The following is a 19748-nucleotide window of genomic DNA, read 5'->3' on the forward strand; positions in this document are numbered from 1 at the left end:
TCCCTAGAACCAACCTGGTGATGAGTATCTCAGAACTTAATGAGGCTGGTCTTTGGACAAGAGACTAGTCTACCAAGATTCCATACCCTTGTTCTTTTAAGTGTCTTTAGTTTTTTCTCTTAAGTCCATTTAGCAGGACCCCTGCAATCTTCAAAGCTAAGTATTAGGTCTAAAATGAAAAAGATTTGATCTGTAAAGTGTACTTAGCCAGTAAGGCTGGCCCATTCCAAAGGACTGAGGAGTGAAAAAAATAAACAGACTGAGAGCTGTGGAGGGGTAGAAGGGAGTGATGGGATATTGGCTGAGGGGGAGCATGGCTGGTACAAGTGGAGCAGGAGGAAGAGGGGGAGAGAGGAGGAGAAAGGAGACTGCTATCTCGATCTGAATCATTGCAATTGCTGTGGAGAGAGCAATTTATTCCTATCAAAGACCCCAACTCCCTCAAAATCCCAAGCAGAGCTAGCACAGAATCCAGAGAGATTCTCCATCCTTTCTTGAGGCCAAGTAAATGCCTAAACCCTCTAGGATGGGACTGGAAAGTTGTATGTTCACTGCTGGAAAGTGTTCAGAGGTGGAGAATTCTGAAGGTTGAGCAGACCTTTATGTCTGACAACAAATCTATCTGCAAGAAATCTGTTTCCTCTTTGTAGAATTTGCTCTTCACTCAGGAAAGAGAAGTCTTGCTTGGTTCTGCTTGGGGAGGGTGTGCCAGGTCCTGAGGTGTCCCTCCCTTTACCCTCTGCTCCCACATTCCATGCTGATCTGGTAGATTACAGGGGACTTGTCAGGTGATCCTGAAAAGGGGGTCCCTAGGACACCAAGAGAGTCAGAAAAACGAGGTCAGGCAGGATTGAGAGCTGGTCACAGCCCTGAACCTACTCCTTAGCTGGGGAGGATGGACAAAGTCTGAGATAGAGATTAGCAATGCACAAAGAAAGAAAATTAGCCTTCAAAATGCCCCAGTTAATGTATTTAAGAGTGATTTGGGGAGTAGGGGTATGTGGGACTACAAGAGTGTCAAGGAGTATGGGGGTACGGAAAAGGAATGGGGAAATGGGCTTGTGTAGGCAAGGGTGGGTGGGGTTAAGAGGAATCTGTACTCTCAGGGAGCTTCTTGAAGGATGGTGGGGATTTCTTTCAGGAGCCGGTAAAGGAAAAGACTGGAATTACTGGGTCTGGGAAGAAGAACTGAATACCAGGGAAATGTATCAGGGGCTATCAATGGAGTTAGGGGGAGGGAGAAGGCCTCAAGGTTGAAGCAACAAAGCTAGAAAGAGGACCCCAAGTTTTGAGTAACATACCAGGCAGTCTCTGATAGGTACCTCCGGAGAGCAGAGCTGGCCCCTCTGCGGGAGAGGGCTTTCTGATAGAAGACAGATTGAATGTGATTAGAGGGGAGGGGGAGCTTTAGGGGTATTATCGAGGGATCAGCCCTTCCTCCTGCTTGGGAAACTAGGAACCCAGGGTACCCCTTCCCCACCCCCATCGCCACCGTGTAACTCAGGGACCTGGCCTGCTCCGAGGCAGGAGGACGGGCGAAACGACGACATCCACAAGCCCTTTTCGCAGGGTCCCAGGGTCCCCCGGGAAGGTCCCAGGCAGTGCCCCCTCCCCCCATCCTCCGGCTCCGCCCCCGGACCTCCCACCCGGCGGGGGGCTACTGGGCGGGCGACCCGAGTCCCGGTGGGCAAAGGAAAAGGAGGGGGTGGAGGGGGCGGGGCGGGGGCGGCGCCGAGTAAGGAGCCCAAGCCCGAGCCCGAGCCCTAGCCGGAGCCCGAGCCCGAGCCGGAGCGGGAGCGGAGCTTAGCCACCGCCGCCTCTAGGTCCCAGGCGCCCGCCTCTTTTTGCTCCAGGTCCAGCCCCAGCCCCAGCCTGGGACTCGTCCCTTGGGACGGCAGCAAATCGCAGCCTCCGGGTCAGTCCAGCTTGGTCCGGCCCGAATCTAGAGCCCGGCCCAGGATGGCAGCAGAGGCCCCTGCCCCCGGTCCCAGTCGTTTCCGGCCCGGTGCAGCGTCCAGCCCCGCCTCTGAAGGACCTCCCAACAGCAGTCCCTGGGAGCCTGGCGTCCCTGCCCCAGCCCGCTTCCCCTACACTAGATGAACTGCGGCCCGGACTTCCGGCTCCCCAAGTTCTGCACCCCTCTGCCTACCCCCAGGCCGTGCACCACGATCTCCAGCAACTGAAGCCCCTTCGCACTGCACCCTCCAGTTCCATCCCCCGGATCCGTCAGCCTTGCGCCCGCCACCCCCTCAGCCCTCCCTCCTCCCCCTCTTGCAGCTCTAATCCCCTTCCCCTCTTCACTTCCCCCGTCCCGCATCCTCGGTCCCTCCAGGGCCCCAGACCCCCCCTGGCCTTGCGAGCCTTTCCCGAGCTCTCCAGCCAGCCCCAGGACCTAAGAACCTCGGGTCCTCTACTTCTTGGGTAGGGGTTCCTCGTAGTCGCCCCCGCCCCCTCCGTTCCCCTGAGCTCGCGCCCCCAGCGGCGGCGCCATGGCCAAGGACCAACTGCGGCCCCGGCTGTGCCGGATGATCAAGGGCGAGCAGGGCTACGGTTTTCACCTGCACGGAGAGAAGGGCAAGAGTGGCCAATTCATTCGCAAGGTGGAGCCCGGCTCCCCGGCGGAGGCGGCGGCGCTACGCGCTGGGGACCGACTGGTGGAGGTGAATGGGGTCAACGTGGAGAAGGAGACGCACCTCCAGGTGGGCCCGAGGATTGTTGTGCGTGTGCGGTGTGCGTGTGAGTGTGTGTTTGAGTGTGTGTGTGTGTGTGTGTTGTGTGTGTGTGAGAGTGAGAGAGAGACAGAGACAGAGAGACAGAGACAGAGATAGAGACAGAGACAGGGGTCCGAGGGGAGCGGTGGATAGATGCTATCGTGTCTCTGTGTGTGGTGACACGGTGGCTGTATCTAGGTGTGATAATGTGTGATATTGTGTGCCTCTGTGATTATAATTGTGAGAGACTCTGTGATAGTGTTTGTGTGCGACTCTGTGCCTAAATGTGTATTCCTATGGGATAGTGTGTGTCTGTGTGGAGGTCTGGGAGTAGTAATGGGAAACTGTCTAGAGCGGGGAGCATGACACAGGATGTGTAAGCTAGCTGGCTCTGTGTGACTGTGTGGGTCTCTATTTTGAAGAGAGATTCCTGGCTCTATCTCTATTGGATAATGTATGATATTGTATTCAGGTGATACCATGTGTGGCCATATGTGACAAGGTGTAGCTGTATACTATTGTGATGCTGTGTGTAGCTAAGTATAGCTGTGAATCAAACTGTGTATGACCCTGCCTGTAATATTGTATCCATGTGACATTGTGTATAGTTAACTAAGCAGGCACTATTTGGCTGTATGTGCGTGGCCTTGTGTTATGGGTTCTTATACTGTATATGTATATGATACTATTAGTATATTTGTATACTGTGGGACCCTCTAGTTCTGTGTGATCTTGTGATAGTATGTTACATTGTCTATGACACTGTGTGCCACTGTAGATCTAAGTGTGACAGTGTGCTGCGACATTGTATGTAACTGTGACGCCATCCATATATGGACTGTGTGAGACTTTTTGTGTGTGTGTGTGCACACTGTGCCTGGGTGCCAGAGACCGTGCTGAACAGAGAAAGACACTGTTGTTCTCAAATTATTAGCCAGCTCACAGCTCTCACTTACACCCCCTGGGGAAATCTCCCTGTATGAGGAAGAAAGTTCCAGGGATCAGGAATACCTGTCTCCATGATGGGCATCCTGGGTACTAGCACTGGGTCCTGGAGCTGGCTCTGTTTGGAGGGGACAGCTCTTGGGTCTGGACTGTGGGCTTCCCTAGCACCATGACTCATTGGGAAGGGAGGGTCCAATTCTCTGTCGATTGTGTTTCCCATGTGTATGCAAGTTTGCATCTGTGTGTGTATTTTTGACAGAGAGAACATATGGGTATATGAACACTGGAATTGGATTCAGGAGAGAGACCTGAGCTTGAGTCCTTGTTCTGTTATTTACTAACTGTGTGACCTTGGGTAAACATTTAATCTCCCTGTTTATCTGTAAAATGGAGATGATAATGTTAGGACTTCTGGACTCACAGGAATGTTATGAGGAAAGATTTCGTATGCTAAAGAAACGTAAGCTATTCTCTCTTGGTTTGTCCTGGTTCTATGTGTTTGTGTGTGTGTGTATGTGTGTGTATCTCAATATATGTGTGAAACAGCATATCATACGGTCTAATCTTTAGCTCCAGAGCTACCTCCAGATACACAACACGGGCTTGCAGTTAGGGGCCTTATACTTTTGCTTACTCTGTCTTAGCAAACTGCAGGGGTGGGGTGGAGTTCTCTGTGTGTATCTCCATTGGTCCTAAGGGAGGAAAGGTTAGGTAAGGGCCTTTCCTTAGAGAATCAAAGAATGATGAAGCAACTGGGGATATTTAAGTTGGAAAAGAGAAGACTGGGGTAGGGGGAGATCAGGAGAGTCCTCCTTCAAGGCCTTGAAGGACTGTCATATGGAAAAGGGCTTAGACTGACTCTCTTAGGCTTGAAAAGAACCAGGGCAATGGGTAGAAGCTATAGAAGCAGAATTTACAGAAGCAAAGTTAGGCTCGACATAAAGAAAAAAGTGCTATGGCCGAGTATAATGGACTGACTGTGGAACTAGTGGGTTCCCTCTCAGTTGGAGGTCTTTAACCAAAGACTAGATGGTGACTTGTCCAGTGTGCTGTAGAGGGCTTGTTTCTCTGGTATGGGCTTGGATTACGTGGCTAATGGGGTTCCTTCCAACTCTGAAATTCTGTGATTCTGGGAATTAAGAGCCGGAAAAGGATTTAGAGACCACTCAGTCCAGCGGTTTCCAATCTTTGTATTGTGGACTCCCTTGGCAGTCTGCTGAAGTCTATTATTGACGGACATCTTCTCAGAATGATGCTTTTTAATGCTGAAAAGAAATAGGATTAAAAAGGAAACAAAGTATATTCAAATGCAATTAACAAAATAGATATACATACATATATGTAGATATATATGCACATGCATACATGTGCACACATATACTTATGCATCACAATACATGTATGTGCATGTATATACACGTATATATATTTCAGAGACTCTCTGTTAAGAACCCCTGGTGTATCCCAACCCCTTCATTTTACAGATATAGACACCGAGGCCTAGCCATCATGGTTACATGATTTTCCTAAAGTCTCATAACCATTCTCTGGTTGGACCTCAGTTTCCCTGCTGTGCTGAGCACACTTCTCATTTCCAGGTTGGCCACAGGGTGATGAATTTTATAATAATAATAATAATAATAATAATAACAATTATATAAAGCTTACTATGTGCCAGGTGCTTTACAGTATTATATCATTTGATCTTTACAACAACCCTGGAAGGTAGGTGCTATTATTATTCCCATTTTATAGATGAGGAAATTGAGGTAGACTGAGGTGAAGTGACTTGCCCAGGATCACACAGGTAGTAAGCGTCTGAATTTGAACTCAGCTCTTCCTGACTCCAGGCCCCTCTATTTATTCATCACACCATCTCAAAGACTAGTTGCCTTAGCAACTCTCCAAAACCATTTACTAAGACGAAAAAAGGTTGGAAACCTATGTCAGGAAGAAGGACTACCCATACCGACTAAATTACAGATCCTTGAAGTATTAATTATTCTCCTCCCCTGAAGGTTCATTGTGGTATGGAGGTGCCCTGGGGTTCTCTGGGGTTATGCTAACAGAATGCAAGTTTTGGCAGGTTCTGCCAAGCTGGGAAGACTGAGTACAGCCTGGCAATGGACTGCTTGTCTTTCCTCTAAGGATCAGCTTTAGCTTTGCTAAAGCTGGTGACCAGGTTGGCTGCAGGGTGAATTTTTGAGCCATAGCAACCCCCAAGACAGTCTTTTAAGGCATAGAGGAGTTGAAACCTTTGTTGATGGAGGGAGCACTTCCACTGATGAAATTATGGACTCTTGAATTATTGAAGCTTTAAAATTACTTGTTTTTGTGAAAACTAACCACATACAATCCCCATTTTACAGATGGGGAAACTGAGGTCCAGAGAGGATAAGTTGCCCAAGGAAAGTCATAGAGTGAGTAAGTGTCTGAAATGGGTTTGCAGCTCAGGTCTCCTAGAGCTGAGTGATCTGCTCTTGGATATGATCCAAGCCCCTTTAAGAAAAGCAGAGACAAGAATGGATATAGTGAGGCAGAGAGTTGGGGTATCATGCTCCCATTCCACTTCCTGGAGCCATGGGATATATGTTAGCACAGTTCCTGGCACATAATAGGTACTTACTAAATGTTGATTGATTGATCGATTGTCATGGAACTTATCCCAACCTGAGGCTCTGGACATCACACCCGTAGTTGGCCTGGGACCACATAGGTTCAATGGGGGATAAAGATGCTTATACAGTTTGTGTGGTTATTATGGGGGGTAGGCATCTATCTAACAGTCTAATTTTACAGATGAGAAAAATGAGGTCTAGGGAGGTGATGACTTGCCCAAGGTCACACAGCTAGGAAGTATCAGAGGTGAGATTTGAATTCAGGTCCACTGACTACAGGATTCTACTACATCATTAATGATCCCTCTGTGAGCATGCTCTCAGCAGCAAGGGAAGGGTCCTCTACATACCCTGTGCTACGATTTAGGCCTTTGCTCAGTGCTGGGTTAATATTTAATCAGTCCCAGGTGTGTGGTGGGCACCTATTCACCACTGCTCCCCTGGGTCCTGAATTCTTACTAGCATTTGTCTCTTTCTAGGAGGGTCTTTGGGCTGGGTCCCCACCCCTGGCCAATCCAGCTTTATTGTCTGTGAGCCCAAGCTAATGTCACACATAACCACATACAATCCCCATTTTACAGACGGGGGAAACTGAGGTCCAGAGAGGGTAAGTTGGCCAAGAAATGTCATGCAGCAAGTGTCTGAAATGGATTAGGAGCTCAGGTAGTGGGGAGGGCCCTTGCTGCTTTGCTCCCTGCTCCTCTCTGAATGTCTGCTTTGGAAACTTAGTGAATATTCAAGAGGTGCCAAGAGTGTGCACATGCATTGTGCTATTACCTTCCTCAATCATACCCTCACATTTACATTTACATTGTCATTCTGCTCCAGACACAAATACTCACTCTGTTATATGCACAGATGTATCATGTATAGTGAGATACCTGCACAGAAGTACTTAGTGCTAGAAGGGCATGCACTATTCTTGAATAAGAATGTACCGTGAGTGGTCATCCACCCCCTTCCTGAACACCTTCAGTGTTCATGGGAAGCTCACTATCTCCTGGCGTATCCCATTCCACTTTGAGATATTCCTAAATGGGGCAGCTAGGTGGCGCAGTGGGTAGAGCCACTGCCCTAGAGTCAGGGGACCTGAGTTCAGATTCAGACTCAGACACTGAGTAGCTGTGTGACCCTGAGCTAGTCACCTGCCCTGTGGGGAAGGGGAGAGAGAGAGAGAGAGAGAGAGAGAGAGAGGGAGCGCTCTAATTGTTTGTAAGTTTTAGCTTACATCAAGCCCTGTTGGTCCTATTTCTGCCTAACAGCTGTGCAAATACTTGGAGATGGATGATGTTCTCCATTAGACATCCCCAGTTCTTTTGGGGCTCTAGACTTTTCACCATACTGCTTGCATTTTGTCTGTGACCTTCCTAAAAGATCATGCACAGAAATGTACACAATAAGAAGCCACTGGTCTTTTCTGTTGCCATGTCCCATCATTGTTAGGTCATAGACTGCATCCCCCATGAATTGTTTAATTGTGGCCCTTCCGTTCTGTGCCTAGGTAGTTTTATAAAAATCTAATTTTAGGTCCTTTTATTTATGTCCATTCTATTTCACTGAATTCGATAGAAGCTGTTATTCTATCCTACCCCTCTCTTTGTTGGGACCCTGAAGGTTATGTGGTGGGTGGGTTGTCTGTCTCTCCTGGCTCTGCTTATTTATTTATTTATTTATTTTGCGGGGCAATGGGGGTTAAGTGACTTGCCCAGGGTCACACAGCTAGTAAGTGTCAAGTGTCTGAGGCCGGATTTGAACTCAGGGACTCCTGAATCCAGGGCTGGTGTTTTATCCACTGTGACACCTAGCCGACCTGGCTCTGCTTATTTGTAACTATGATAAGTGTGCCATCCATGCTTCTGTTTCAATCATTGGAATAGCTGTTGAATAGACAAGGACCAAGGTCAGAATTCTTTTATTTATTTATGAATTTTATTTTTTCCCCAAATTACGTTTAACTTTTTTCTTATTATTTATTATTTTTTTTATGAGGCAATTGGGGTTAAGTGACTTGCCCAGGGTACACAGCTGGTAAGTGTCAAGTGTCTGAGGATGGATTTGAACTCAGTCCTCCTGAATCCAGGCGCAGTGCTCTATCCACTGTGCCACCTAGCTGCCCCCCAAATTACATGTAAAAACAAATTTTAACATCGATTTTTCAAACTTTGTGTTCCAAATTCTCTTCCTTCCCTCCCTCCCCCACCCTCTAAGAACATAAGCAATTCAATATAAGTTACACATGTGTAGTCTTTTTTTTATTTAGAATTTTATTTTTGGTGGGGCTCTAGGTGGCGCAGTGGATAAAGCAACCGGCTCTGAATTCAGAAGTTCCTGAGTTCAAATCCAGCCTCAGACACTTACCAGCTGTGTGACCCTAGGCAAGTCACTTAACCCCCATTGCCCTGCAAAAAAAAAAAAATTATTTTTTCCCAAATTGCATGTAAAAACAAATTTTAACATCGATTTAAAAACTCTGCCAAGGCCAGATTGTTGGGGTTTTTTTTGTTTGTTTGTTTTTATTTGTTTGTCTTTGTGCAGGGCAATGAGAGTTAAGTGATTTGCCCAGGGTCACACAACTAGTAAGTATCAAGTGTCTAGAGACTGATTTGAACTCAGTCTCCTGAATCCAGGGCCAGTGCTTTATCCACTGTGCCACCTAGTTGCCCCCAAGGCCAGATTCTTGAACCACACTTCACTGAGGACCTCCCTCACTCCTCCAGGTTGCCTCACTCACATGGCTCCCACAACAGACCCGAGCATTTTCAATCACAACATGCTGCTGGCTGGCACCTTACAGGACATGCGTGCTCATTCCCCACTTTTTTCCCCTCCCGCTAAGTGTGCACCGTACTCACATGCTCTTTGTCACTTCCACCAGATATGCAAATTTGTTTGTACCCTTATTCATACTATACAACATGTATATAACATCATTGTTCTGTCGCCCTCACTGGGTCACTCAGCTGCAGTGGATAGAGCATTGGTCTGGAGTCAGGAAGACCCGAATAGAAATCTCGTCTTAGATACTTACTAGCTTTGTGACCTTAGGCAAGTCACTTAACTTCTGTTTGCTTCAGTTTCCTCATCTGTAAATGGGATGATGATAGTAACAGCCACCTCCCAGGAGGTGAGGATCACATGAGATCAATTGTAAAGAACTTAGCATAGTGCCCGACACTAGTAAGTGCTATATAAAGTTATCTATCATTACCTATCTTATATAGAGAGCTAGTTGGTAGGCAACGGCTAGAGCATGAGACTGAGAGTCAGGAAGACCTGAATTTGAATACTGCCTGGATACTTACGAAGTTGTGTGACCCTGAGCAAGTCACTGAAACTCCGTGCCTCAGTTTCCTCCAGTTGTAAACATGAGAATAATAATGATACTAATCTGTCACAGGGTTGTTGTTCTGAACCAATGAGTTTTTGCAGTGCTTAAAGTACTATATAAATGCTGTCCTATTGTTCCGTCCTTTCTCAGTTTCATATTCCTCATGATGTCCTTATTTCTCTGGGCTGGGCTAGGCACCCAGCCAAGGACCTGGGCTCTCTGGGCTTCAGCAACACCACTGGTTCTTAGTATACCCTTGGGCAAGGTCTCTTGCCCTGTCTGGGCCTCAAATTTGCCTTCTGTGAAATGGGGATTGTGATCCTTGCCCAGCCTCCCTCATATGGGGCTAGTTCGAGGAGCTACTCTGCTGAGAACTCTAACTATTACAGTTGCATGTCACCCAAGGTGTATTATTATTACTAGATTGGGAAACTCTCTGAGGGCAGGGATGATATTCTGTTCTTCTCTGCCTAACCCAAAATTTGAACAGGGTCCACCACGAAGTAGGTTATGTGTGCTAACCGAGGAACCCTCTAAACACGTGTGTGCATGTCTGCTTGCATACTCAGGACTACAGATAAGCACAATTAAGTGTGTTTGGTAGAAAGGGGAGCTTGAGTACCTACTTCCTACTCCTAAAAGAAAGGGTCAGAAGTGTTGACTTGCTTAGCTCCAGGGATAGTGCTCCCTCCCCCACATCCCCAAGCTTTGGTTTCCCCCATCTTGCCCAAACTTCCTCAGTGTCTGCCACTGAGATCTCTGGGGTTAGATCAGGAAAAAGATTAGGACAACATTTCCCTTTAAAGACACAAGCTTCTATCCTCTCAGCCTGATTTCCTTTTGACCGAGCCTGGTTTCTTTCTTTTCTTGTCCAACTGATGAAACTACTGGATAAATGTTTCAGAACTGCCCTATTGGGCAGGCTTTAGAAAGTCTTTTCTTTTTTCTTTAAAGACAAACAGGGTTAATGACTTGCCCAGGGTCACATAGCTAGTAAGCAACTGAAGGCCGGATTTGAACTCAGATCTTCTTGACTGCAGGCAGGTGTTGTATCCAATTGTACCACACAATTGCCCCAAGGAATGGTCTACTGCAGGCATCCTCACCCCATTGAGGATAACACTAGAATCACAGGATAAGAGGGAGGAGGAAGAAACTTAGAGATCATAGATGGCTCAGTGATTAGAGTGTTAAATATGGTTGAATTCGTGTGAGTTTGAATCCTGCCCAGACACTTACCAGCTAAATGGACTAGTTATTCAACCTCTCTCAGCCTTAGTTTTCTTATAGGGATAATAATCTCACTGGTTGTTGTGAAGATCAAAGCCTAGTATTATTACCAATGAGAAAAACTTAAGCCCAGAGAATGGGAATGATTTGTCCAAGGTCACATAGCTGTGACAGTCGAGATTTGGTCTTCTGGTCTCTCCACTATACTAAGCTGCCTTCCCATATGCTTTCCACATGGTGCTTTCTAGAGGAAAGAAATCTAAGGAGATTTCTGAGGGGAAGACAGGTTTAGGAAAGAAGGACTAGATTGGGTGAAATCGGTCAGTCAGTCAACAAGCATTTATTAAGTGACTAATATGTGGCAGGCATTGTCGCTAAGCCATAGAACATTCATAGGGAAAGGGAAGATAGGCTAAGTTCTGATAGACCCAAGGGAAAGGGGAAACCTGGCTAGATTGGGAATTCCTCCAGAAGCTTAGGGGAAACCCCCCAGGAAGGTGCCCATCACATTACAGAGGTATTAATTCAGCCCAGGGCTGGCCACACTGGGACAGCCAAGCCTGCCTTTGAGGCTTCTCTAAGAAGAGGGAGCTACCCATAGAGGGAGGATGTATAAAGATCATAGGATTTTTGAGGTAGAGGGGACCCTTAGATATCATCTGGTCCAATACCATCCCATTTTACAGACTGAAGAAACTGAAGACCAGAGGACGGCGGAATTTGCCCAAGGTCACCCAAACAGTAAGCAGCAGATGATTTTTCTTTTTTTGATGAGGCAATTGGGGTTAAGTGACTTGCCCAGGGTCACACAGCTAGTAAGTGTCAAGTGTCTGAAGCCAAATTTGAACTCAGGTCCTCCTGAATCTAGGACCTGTGCTCTATCCACTGCGCTACCTAGCTGCTCCGAGCAGCAGATGATTTGAACCAAGTTTCTTTGCACCCAAATCTGGCCCTCTTTTTACTAAACTATATATGTATTTGGTGGTAGTGGTGGTGGGTGTGATTTGTGACTACCCAGATCCCCAGATGGGGCATGGACTAGGTGAGCAGAACTCCCAGGACTGTGGCCCCTTTCTATCCTGAAAGCTGCTTCTGGTCACTGGCTTCCAGCCTCCATTCTCTCAGTGCTCTGGGAGGGGAGGGGAGATTTCAATAGTGTGGGAGTGGGGGGCTGGCCTAGCCCCGGAGGAAAGGGGGGAAATGAGCAAGGGGAGCCATCCTCGGTTTCTCACAGGCAGGACAGGGTAGGGCAGGGCAGAACCAGTCATGGGCAGGCGAGGAATCCTCACCCATCTCCTCTTGGCCCGGGAGCTGGGCAAGGCTTGGACAATGATTGTCCAGATGCTCATATGCCCAGATTCTAGCCACTTCCTGGACTGGGTGGGTGGCCAGCTGGGCTTCTAGCTGTTGAAGAGCCTTTGGCCTGGACTTTACCTACCTCTCCCCTCCCCTCAGGTAGTACAGAGAATCAAGCTGTGGAGGGTGAGACCCGGCTCCTGGTGGTGGAAAAGGAGGACTGACGAATACCTGGCCAGCCTGCACCTGACTTGCACAGAGGAGATGGCTCATCACGGAGTCCTGCCTTCAGCTTCCATATCCCCCCAGGATAATGGCAACTTGTGGGAGCCCCAGCCAGAGAGCCGATCCCCAAGGGCTGGGGGGGGGCAGCTTCAGCAGCCAGAAGGTAGGGACCAAAATGGGCTGCAACAGCTGGGATTGCATTAGCCCCTTCCAACTGACCCAGTCTCTGCTCTCAGAGACTCTGGTTTCTACCAGGGGGTGATGTAGTGGTGAGAATATTGCACCTGGAGACCTGGGTCAGAATCCCAGTTCTTCCTGCTACAAGTTTCCCTTTAAATTGCAGTTTCTTTCTGTCTAAAATGAGGAGAACTTGGAGCCTCTGATCTCTAAGCTTAGCTTTAAAACCTTCTGATCCTCTCCCCAGAGATGTGCCAAGTCTGCTGGGGCCAGCAGCCTCTCTCTGAGCTTTCTCAGCCCCTGCAGAGCATGGGCAGCTCTCTCTCTATTGGGAGCTGCCAAGCTCAAGTGCCTGAGCTGTTCCCTCCCACCCAGCCCTCTGCAACAAACACAAGGACAAATGTCAAGCAGAAGCTGCTCGGGGCCCCCCGAGGCAGCGGCCGCCACAGGGGGGTGGGAGAAGAATGCAGGGGTGGGAGGGGTAGGAGGAATCTCACAGCCAGTCCTGTGTGTGGATGGCGTGTGGGCATGTGGGAGAACTAGAGCCAACGCTCCTCAGGGGTGTTGGGGGGCAGGGTGTACTGTGAGGAGGAGAGCTGACGCGATGCGTTCCTTCACACATCCTCCCTGTAAGAAGGAGAGTTCCCTGGGCACTAGCGATTACCACGTTGTGCCCAGCCCTGCCCCCTCCTCAGAGCCCCGTGTACCATCCTCCCCCAGCTGAACGGGACTCAGAGCTGGGCTCCTGATGTAGCCACACTGAGGGTCGGAGGAGGGGAAGAGTTATGGTTCTAGGCCTTTGGTTCTTAACCTGGGCTCACCATCTCCAAACAGTCCACGGATAGATTTCAATGCAGAGGTGGGAGTGAAGGGGGTCTGTGGACGAGGAACATTGACTATTTTTGATAACTGCATTTCAGTAGAATGGGGATGAAATAATGGAGTCCGTAGGCTTCATGGGACTGCCTATTGGGGGTCTGTGACGCAAAAGAGGTTAGAGGACCCTTGTTCTAGGCAGAGATCCAGGAAGGGGTCTGGCAATGGGCTGGAGCTGGGGGGCCAGCTGTGGTTCGGATTCTGGGCTTGGCCAGAGAAGTCATCTGTGAGGCAGGTGGACTGTGTTCTCGGCCGCCTTGTGTCCTTGGCTTTTCTGGTCCTCATTGTTTAAGGAAGGGGGTCAGGACTTTGAAGGAAACTCCCCCCTCCATTGTGAGATGAAAGACCTCCCAGGGCAGGCCATAACAAACCCTCAGGAAGCCAGGCCCGAGCTTCCTGGGGCCCCACCCTAGACGCACCCTCAGGAGCCAGGGCACTGATTTCCCTACTTTAAAGGGCTCTTGATTATCTTCCCTGGGGCACCTTCTTCCTTCCAGGCTGACCACACCTGGCTGTCAGGTGAGGGGTCACTTGTGCTTTTTCTTAAAGACTCCAGCCTCCTGTTTCATCTGTTCCACTCAGTCTTCTCGGACCCAAGCCAAGAGGGAAGGTTCTTACTGAGTTCAGGAAGGCCAGATAGTAGAGAGCTATTTGTGTGTGTGTGTGTGTGTGTGTGTGTGTGTGTGTGTGTGTGTGTGTGTGTACACGCCTGACTGAAGATGAGTCTTGATTGTGCCAGGGGTGGGAGGCATGTCCACAAGATCCTCTTTACCACTTGCTGGTCTTTGCCAAATCCCCCTCCCCCACCCTCTGAAACTCTTCCCATCTCCTGGGTGCTCCCTTCTGTTCCAGTCAAGCTAGATTCCTTAGTCACCCTTTCCTCCAGCTCCCCCCCCACATTGGGCTCACATCATCCCTGTAAGTAAGCCCTTCTTATTCCTTCCTGCTTAGTCAACCCCTACCCAAACCCTACCTCCTCCATGAAGCCTTCCCTGATCCCTCTGACCTACCATCTCGGAGCTCCTAGAACCTTCAGAGTTTGCACACAATGATCCTGCTCTTACTCTCATCCCCCAGGTCCCCTGAGAGTCCCATGTCTTCCCCAGCCTTGACTACAAGTTCCCTAATGTTAGGGCCTGGGTTTGCTCCTCCTGTCTCTGCCCCAAGACTGTCTACCCCTCTAGGTCTGAACCTTTCTCTGCTGTTTCCTGCTGTCATAGTGGGCAACGGGGGTTAGGTTGGAATCTGGAGAACATAAAACTTTATTTGTTTGGTTGTTTTGTTGTTGTTGTTTTGTGGGGCAATGGGGGTTAGTGACTTGCCCAGGGTCACGCAGCTAGTAAGTGTCAGTGTCTGAGGCTGGATTTGAACTCAGGTCCTCTGAATCCAGGGCCGGTGCTTTATCCACTGCACGGCCTAGCTGCCCCAAACATAAAACTTTCGAGCGCTAAGAGTATTTAGACACAGTGGAGCCCAATTCCTTTCATAGCAAAGGAGACTTAGTTTCAGAAAGAGTAGATGATTTACCCCAAATTGCCCATCAGGTGACTAAGAGAGACAAGACAGGAAGCCCAGGTTTTCTGCCTTATAACCAAGGCCTCTTTTCTATAATCCAATCTCCCTTGGAAAGACATCCTGTTGTAAGGGAGATATTCAGTAAGAGGACAGAATGACAAAAGTCTGGGGACTATTGGGACCACGACTGGAAGAGCTATTTCAGGATCCCCACATTCTCATCCCGGGGCCAAAGCGGGCTCCCCCATAAGACACATGAACCCCCGGCAGGTCCTAGGCCCTTAAGGAAGAGGAAAATATAACCTTCTCTCCTCTCCCAATTTATTTTGGACATAAATGTTCTGGGTTCACCTTCCTGTGGAAAAATCCATTAGCCCAGGCTGTCCAGCCCTTATCTATGGGCTCCAGAAGCCCTTGCCAGGAGGGCAGCGCCCCTTGGGCCAGCTGGGGCTGTGTGAGGAGGCACAGGGGTCATTCTGGAGTCTCAGGAAGCCGTGGGGCGGGGGTGCTTCCTCCTGAGGTATTTTTAGCAAAGCACAAAGGCACGGGGGTCCCTCTGTCCTCCTTCGTGAAGCCTAGGGATGGGTGGGGGTAGGGGGAGGAAACCTGGGGAGCAGGGGGTGGGGCAGGCACAATGATTCTGGGTGTGGGGCTCCTTAGACTGGAGAGTCAGGCCATCCCAGGGGAAGATCATCCTGATCCCTACCACTGCTACAAAGATGAGGTCAGAGGTCGAGATATTTCCTCTCCACTTTCATATTAAAGACTAGGTACTGAGGGGGTGTGGGGGGGAGCTGACTTAAAGGTAGCCCTGAACCTGGAACAGAGGGGTATGACTCCAGCTGTCCCAGTGTCCGAGCTCTATCCTTGGGCCAGGTGTTGAGGGACCAGCCTCAGCCGGGATTGATTTAAGGACCGAAGATGATGAGGACGATGACAATGATGATGCTGATCATCAGCATCACTCAGCTATAGATATATGAACCACATATATTTATATATATATAAAAACGCAATAAGACTATATATAATACATATGGGTGTGTGTATATATATATATATATATATATTATATATATATATATATATATAAAATTTTATGGTTTTTACAATTGGCTCTACCTTTGGTGGAGCCAATCCCTCTTCAGGCTCTCAGGATCCAGTGGATCTTCAAGTCCTCGTGGACTCCAATAGAAACTGGCCTTTTAATCTCCACCCCCCCCATATTTTCTGATTATAATTGAGGCCTAATCTGGGGGAATCCCATCAGACCAAAGAAGGACCAAACAGTATTAACTCAGACCCTGTTTTCTGGGTGGGCCAGGATATAAAACCTCTGCGTGCCTCAGTTTATCTCTCCAGATTGGGAGGGCAGGAGGAGAGAAAGCCGTAGCCACTGTCCTCGTATAGACCTTGAATAGACCCTGTCTATCCAAGGGAAAATGGGCTGTGACGGTGATGATTAGCCGAGTGAATTCCTTCTCATTAACTTCCTACTACTCTGGGCAAATTGCAGCAGTGGCCTAGGTGTTCTAGACTGGGGGGGGCGGGCAGAAGAACAGAGGAAGGACCAAAACTCATCAGTAACATACACATACACATATACACACACACAATGTAATTTCTTCGCAAGAACTTCTAAGTAATTATTTTCCTTAGGTACCCATGAGCTGGCAGTATCCTAGTTCCTTAGATATCATTAAGCTGGGATAGATGAAGGTTCAGATGCCCAAGACTAGCCAGAGTCCAGTGGAGTGTTTGTCTTGTATTCTCTTTGCCTTCAAGGGGACTCTTCTGGCCTAGGAGGGAAGGGTGGGTGTTGTTTTGATTAAGGAGAGAGAGGTAATGGTGTTATCTGTTGTCAACAGTAACTCTAGGGGGAGGTCAGGGCTGGGGACAGCCCTTAAGATATGTATGGGGTAGGGCAGCTAGGTGGCACAGTGGATAAAGCACTGGCCTTGGATTCAGGAGGACCTGAGTTCAAATCCAGCCTCAGACACTTGACACTTACTAGCTGTGTGACCCTGGGCAAGTCACTTAACCCTCAGTGCCCTGCCAAAAAAAAAAAAAAGATATGTATGGGGTATGGGCTTAGGGATGGGAGATGGTGAGGGATCTTCTATGAAGTCTAGACTAGATGAAACCTTTCCAAGGCCACTTCCTTTCCCCCCTCAAAAAAAAAAGTCCGTAAGGAAGGATGGCAACAAGAACTTGTTAAAGCATCTACTAGGTGCCAGGCACTATGCTAAGTACTTTACAAATATTGTCTTGTTTGATCCTCACAAACAACTCTTGAAGGTATGCACTGTTATTATTTCCTTTTACAGTTGGGGAAACTGAGGCATATGGCGATGAAGTGACTTTCCTCAGGTCAGTGGCTAGGAAGTATCTATGGAGGGGGATGAGGGAAGGGAGGGTCAACCAGCCCGAAAGGCAGAGATGCTTTTAGTCAAGTGATCCTCACGACTATCAAAGATCTGATTGTGTGGGAGAGTCTCCAGTCTTACTGAAATTGGGGAGATGGGAGGGTGTGGGAGTACTTTCCTCAGTCTCCATAGGGAACGCTCAGAGGACAGGATTAGCGGTTTCCCTGTGTTCGTTTTCCGAATGCCAATTTTTCGTAGATTCCTAAGCATTTCACAGACAACAAACCCAGCAGTATTAGCTAGACCCACAGAGTGGGCAGTTCTTTCCTTCTGTCGCTACTCTCGGCCAACTTCAAACCGGTTAGGGAGGGTAAGCCAGAGACAAGGACAGGGGGCCCTGTAGGCTGGGGTTTAGGGCTGACGCCATCCCCAAGTTGAGGGAGGAGAGTTGACAGAGTGGTGCCCATGTCAGAATGGCTTAATATCCAGAACCCTGCTACAAAATCCCTGGGCTCTTAGAAGGTATAGAAAGAGCTGTCCCAGGGAGGGGCCGTGTCCTTCTAGTTTCCATATCTCTGGGCTGCTTGAATGGGGGCTAGTCCAGATCACCCTAAGAGGGCCCCATGGGTGAAGAGCGGGGCAATATGGGAGACATATTGTCCAGTTGATGCTTCACTATCTTTTCCCAACACCCCCCTCTCCCCTGCCACTTCCTGGGACCTTTATCCAAAAACAGGGCTGGGCCAGTGGCTCCTTTCCTTTTCTGGGGAGGGGGTGGAAACTGAGGCCCAGCTGCTTGGAACTACCCAGTCCCTTCCTTGCCATGTAACCCAGTTAGGTTCAACTATGGGCTCAAAGATTTGAGAGTTTGCCAGAGATTTACACTGAACAAGCCTAGGTTATATCATTGTGTGAGGGAGATGAATCTATGCCCTTCCCCCAAGTCCCCCAAAGTGACTCAGGCCCATAACCCTGGGCTATCAGACCCCTCCAAATGACTCAGACACCCCTTCCAGAGCCCCCCAGTTCCTCCTAGGTGACTCAGTCATCCCCTCCACCCTTTCAGCCGTTATCTTTCCCAGCCGCTCCTCAGACAAAGGGTCTGGCCCCCGCCCTGCCTGTCCCAGTCCCCTGGGTCCCCCAGGATCCCTGGGCCGGGGGAGGAGGTAAATAAGAGGCTGTCTGTACTCAGTTGGGGACAGAATTGTGTTCTCTCCCTGCGGGATAGCTGTGTCCGAGTGTCCATCCAGATGGCTCGATCTGGGATTGCTGCTCAACCTCCCAGAGCCCCTCCGAGGAGTCCCCCCTGGGCAGGCATACAGGTCAGGTTGGGTTGAGTACCATGTGTAACCAGGACTCTGGGCTGGGGAGGGGGTGACCAGAAACCTTAGGGTAAGGGATGTGTCTGAGCTTTGGAGACAAAGATGTGTGAAAGAAACTCTTGGACCAAGGGGCATGTGTGATCAGGAGTGCCAGGATGCGAAAAAGATCCCTGCTGGATCCTCTATGGGTTTACCCATAATCTGGGGGATATAGGAGGGAACTGAGGCACCTAGGACTGGGAGCTCTGCAGAGATGAGTATATTTGACTGCTCTGCCAAGCTGGCTACAACATGGTGGGGGTGCCTGGTCTGGACTTTGGGAGATTTGTAGGGGTGGATGGGAAAGCATCAACTTCTGTGCAGCCACCCTGCTCCATCCCTTCCTGAACCTAAACTTCCTTCCTGGATTTTGGGTGGCATCTTGGCATCCTTTTCTTTGCCTGTTCTCCATCATATTTAGAGAAGCCTTTGAAACCTGAGGAGCAAGGAGAGAGCTGAGGTTTAGGCTGTGTTGTATGTCCTGGGGACAAGCTCTTGTTCTCTCTGTGCCTGGGTTCAGGGCTGAGGATCGACCATTAGCTATCCTATTCCTGTCTCCTCAGGCCCTGCCTTGTATAAGCCCTGATACCTCTAGGGAGAGGAAGGAGGAGGCCTTGGGGAGTCTTTACTATCTGGGGAGGGGTCCTAAGCATTAGTCCTTATCTCCTTTCTTTGTCTTGGGCCTGTCCCTATGCTTGGTTTCCTAAGGTAGGGGCATGCAATGGGGTCAAGACTGTCCCCCTCTCTGCCTCTCCCTTTCCAAAGAGAGATCTCCTTTCTGTCAAGAACTAGTGGCTCAAATAAGGATGTACCCTATGAGGCTGGCCTCCCCTTCCAATTCAGGAAGTGCGTGTGGGTCCTGAATCAAGATCCTTCTGGCTGTGTCCCATGCAGACTTGGGTGTATGTGTTGGGGGGTGGGGCGGGAATGCCTTGTGGAGTGACATAGAGGGCTGTTCTAGTGCCCTGGGATGGGTGTTCTGTGAGTCATCATACCCCCAGGGGAGGTGGGATGCTGTCATACTGAGCCTCCCTGTCCCCTCCTTGGCACAGTCAAAGGCCTTGGACAATGGTTGCCGCCAGTGTGTCCGAGGCCGGGCC

At 49.1% G+C, this 19748-nt stretch overlaps 1 protein-coding gene across 1 annotated transcript in view; it reads left to right on the forward strand.

Moving 5' to 3' along the window:
• Positions 1 to 1737: 1737 nt before the first annotated feature.
• The window catches only part of SLC9A3R2 (SLC9A3 regulator 2), a 34681-nt gene continuing 16670 nt past the window's right edge, over positions 1738 to 19748 (forward strand). The window contains 6 exon segments of the mRNA XM_044000155.1: positions 1738 to 2730; positions 12306 to 12346; positions 12348 to 12516; positions 12906 to 13002; positions 13904 to 13925; positions 18370 to 18609. Coding sequence (XP_043856090.1) covers positions 2490 to 2730; positions 12306 to 12346; positions 12348 to 12516; positions 12906 to 13002; positions 13904 to 13925; positions 18370 to 18609 — 810 coding nt within the window. The 5' untranslated portion in view covers positions 1738 to 2489.

Source organism: Dromiciops gliroides, chromosome 1 (assembly GCF_019393635.1).
Source record: "Dromiciops gliroides isolate mDroGli1 chromosome 1, mDroGli1.pri, whole genome shotgun sequence".
Lineage (NCBI taxonomy): Eukaryota > Metazoa > Chordata > Mammalia > Microbiotheria > Microbiotheriidae > Dromiciops > Dromiciops gliroides.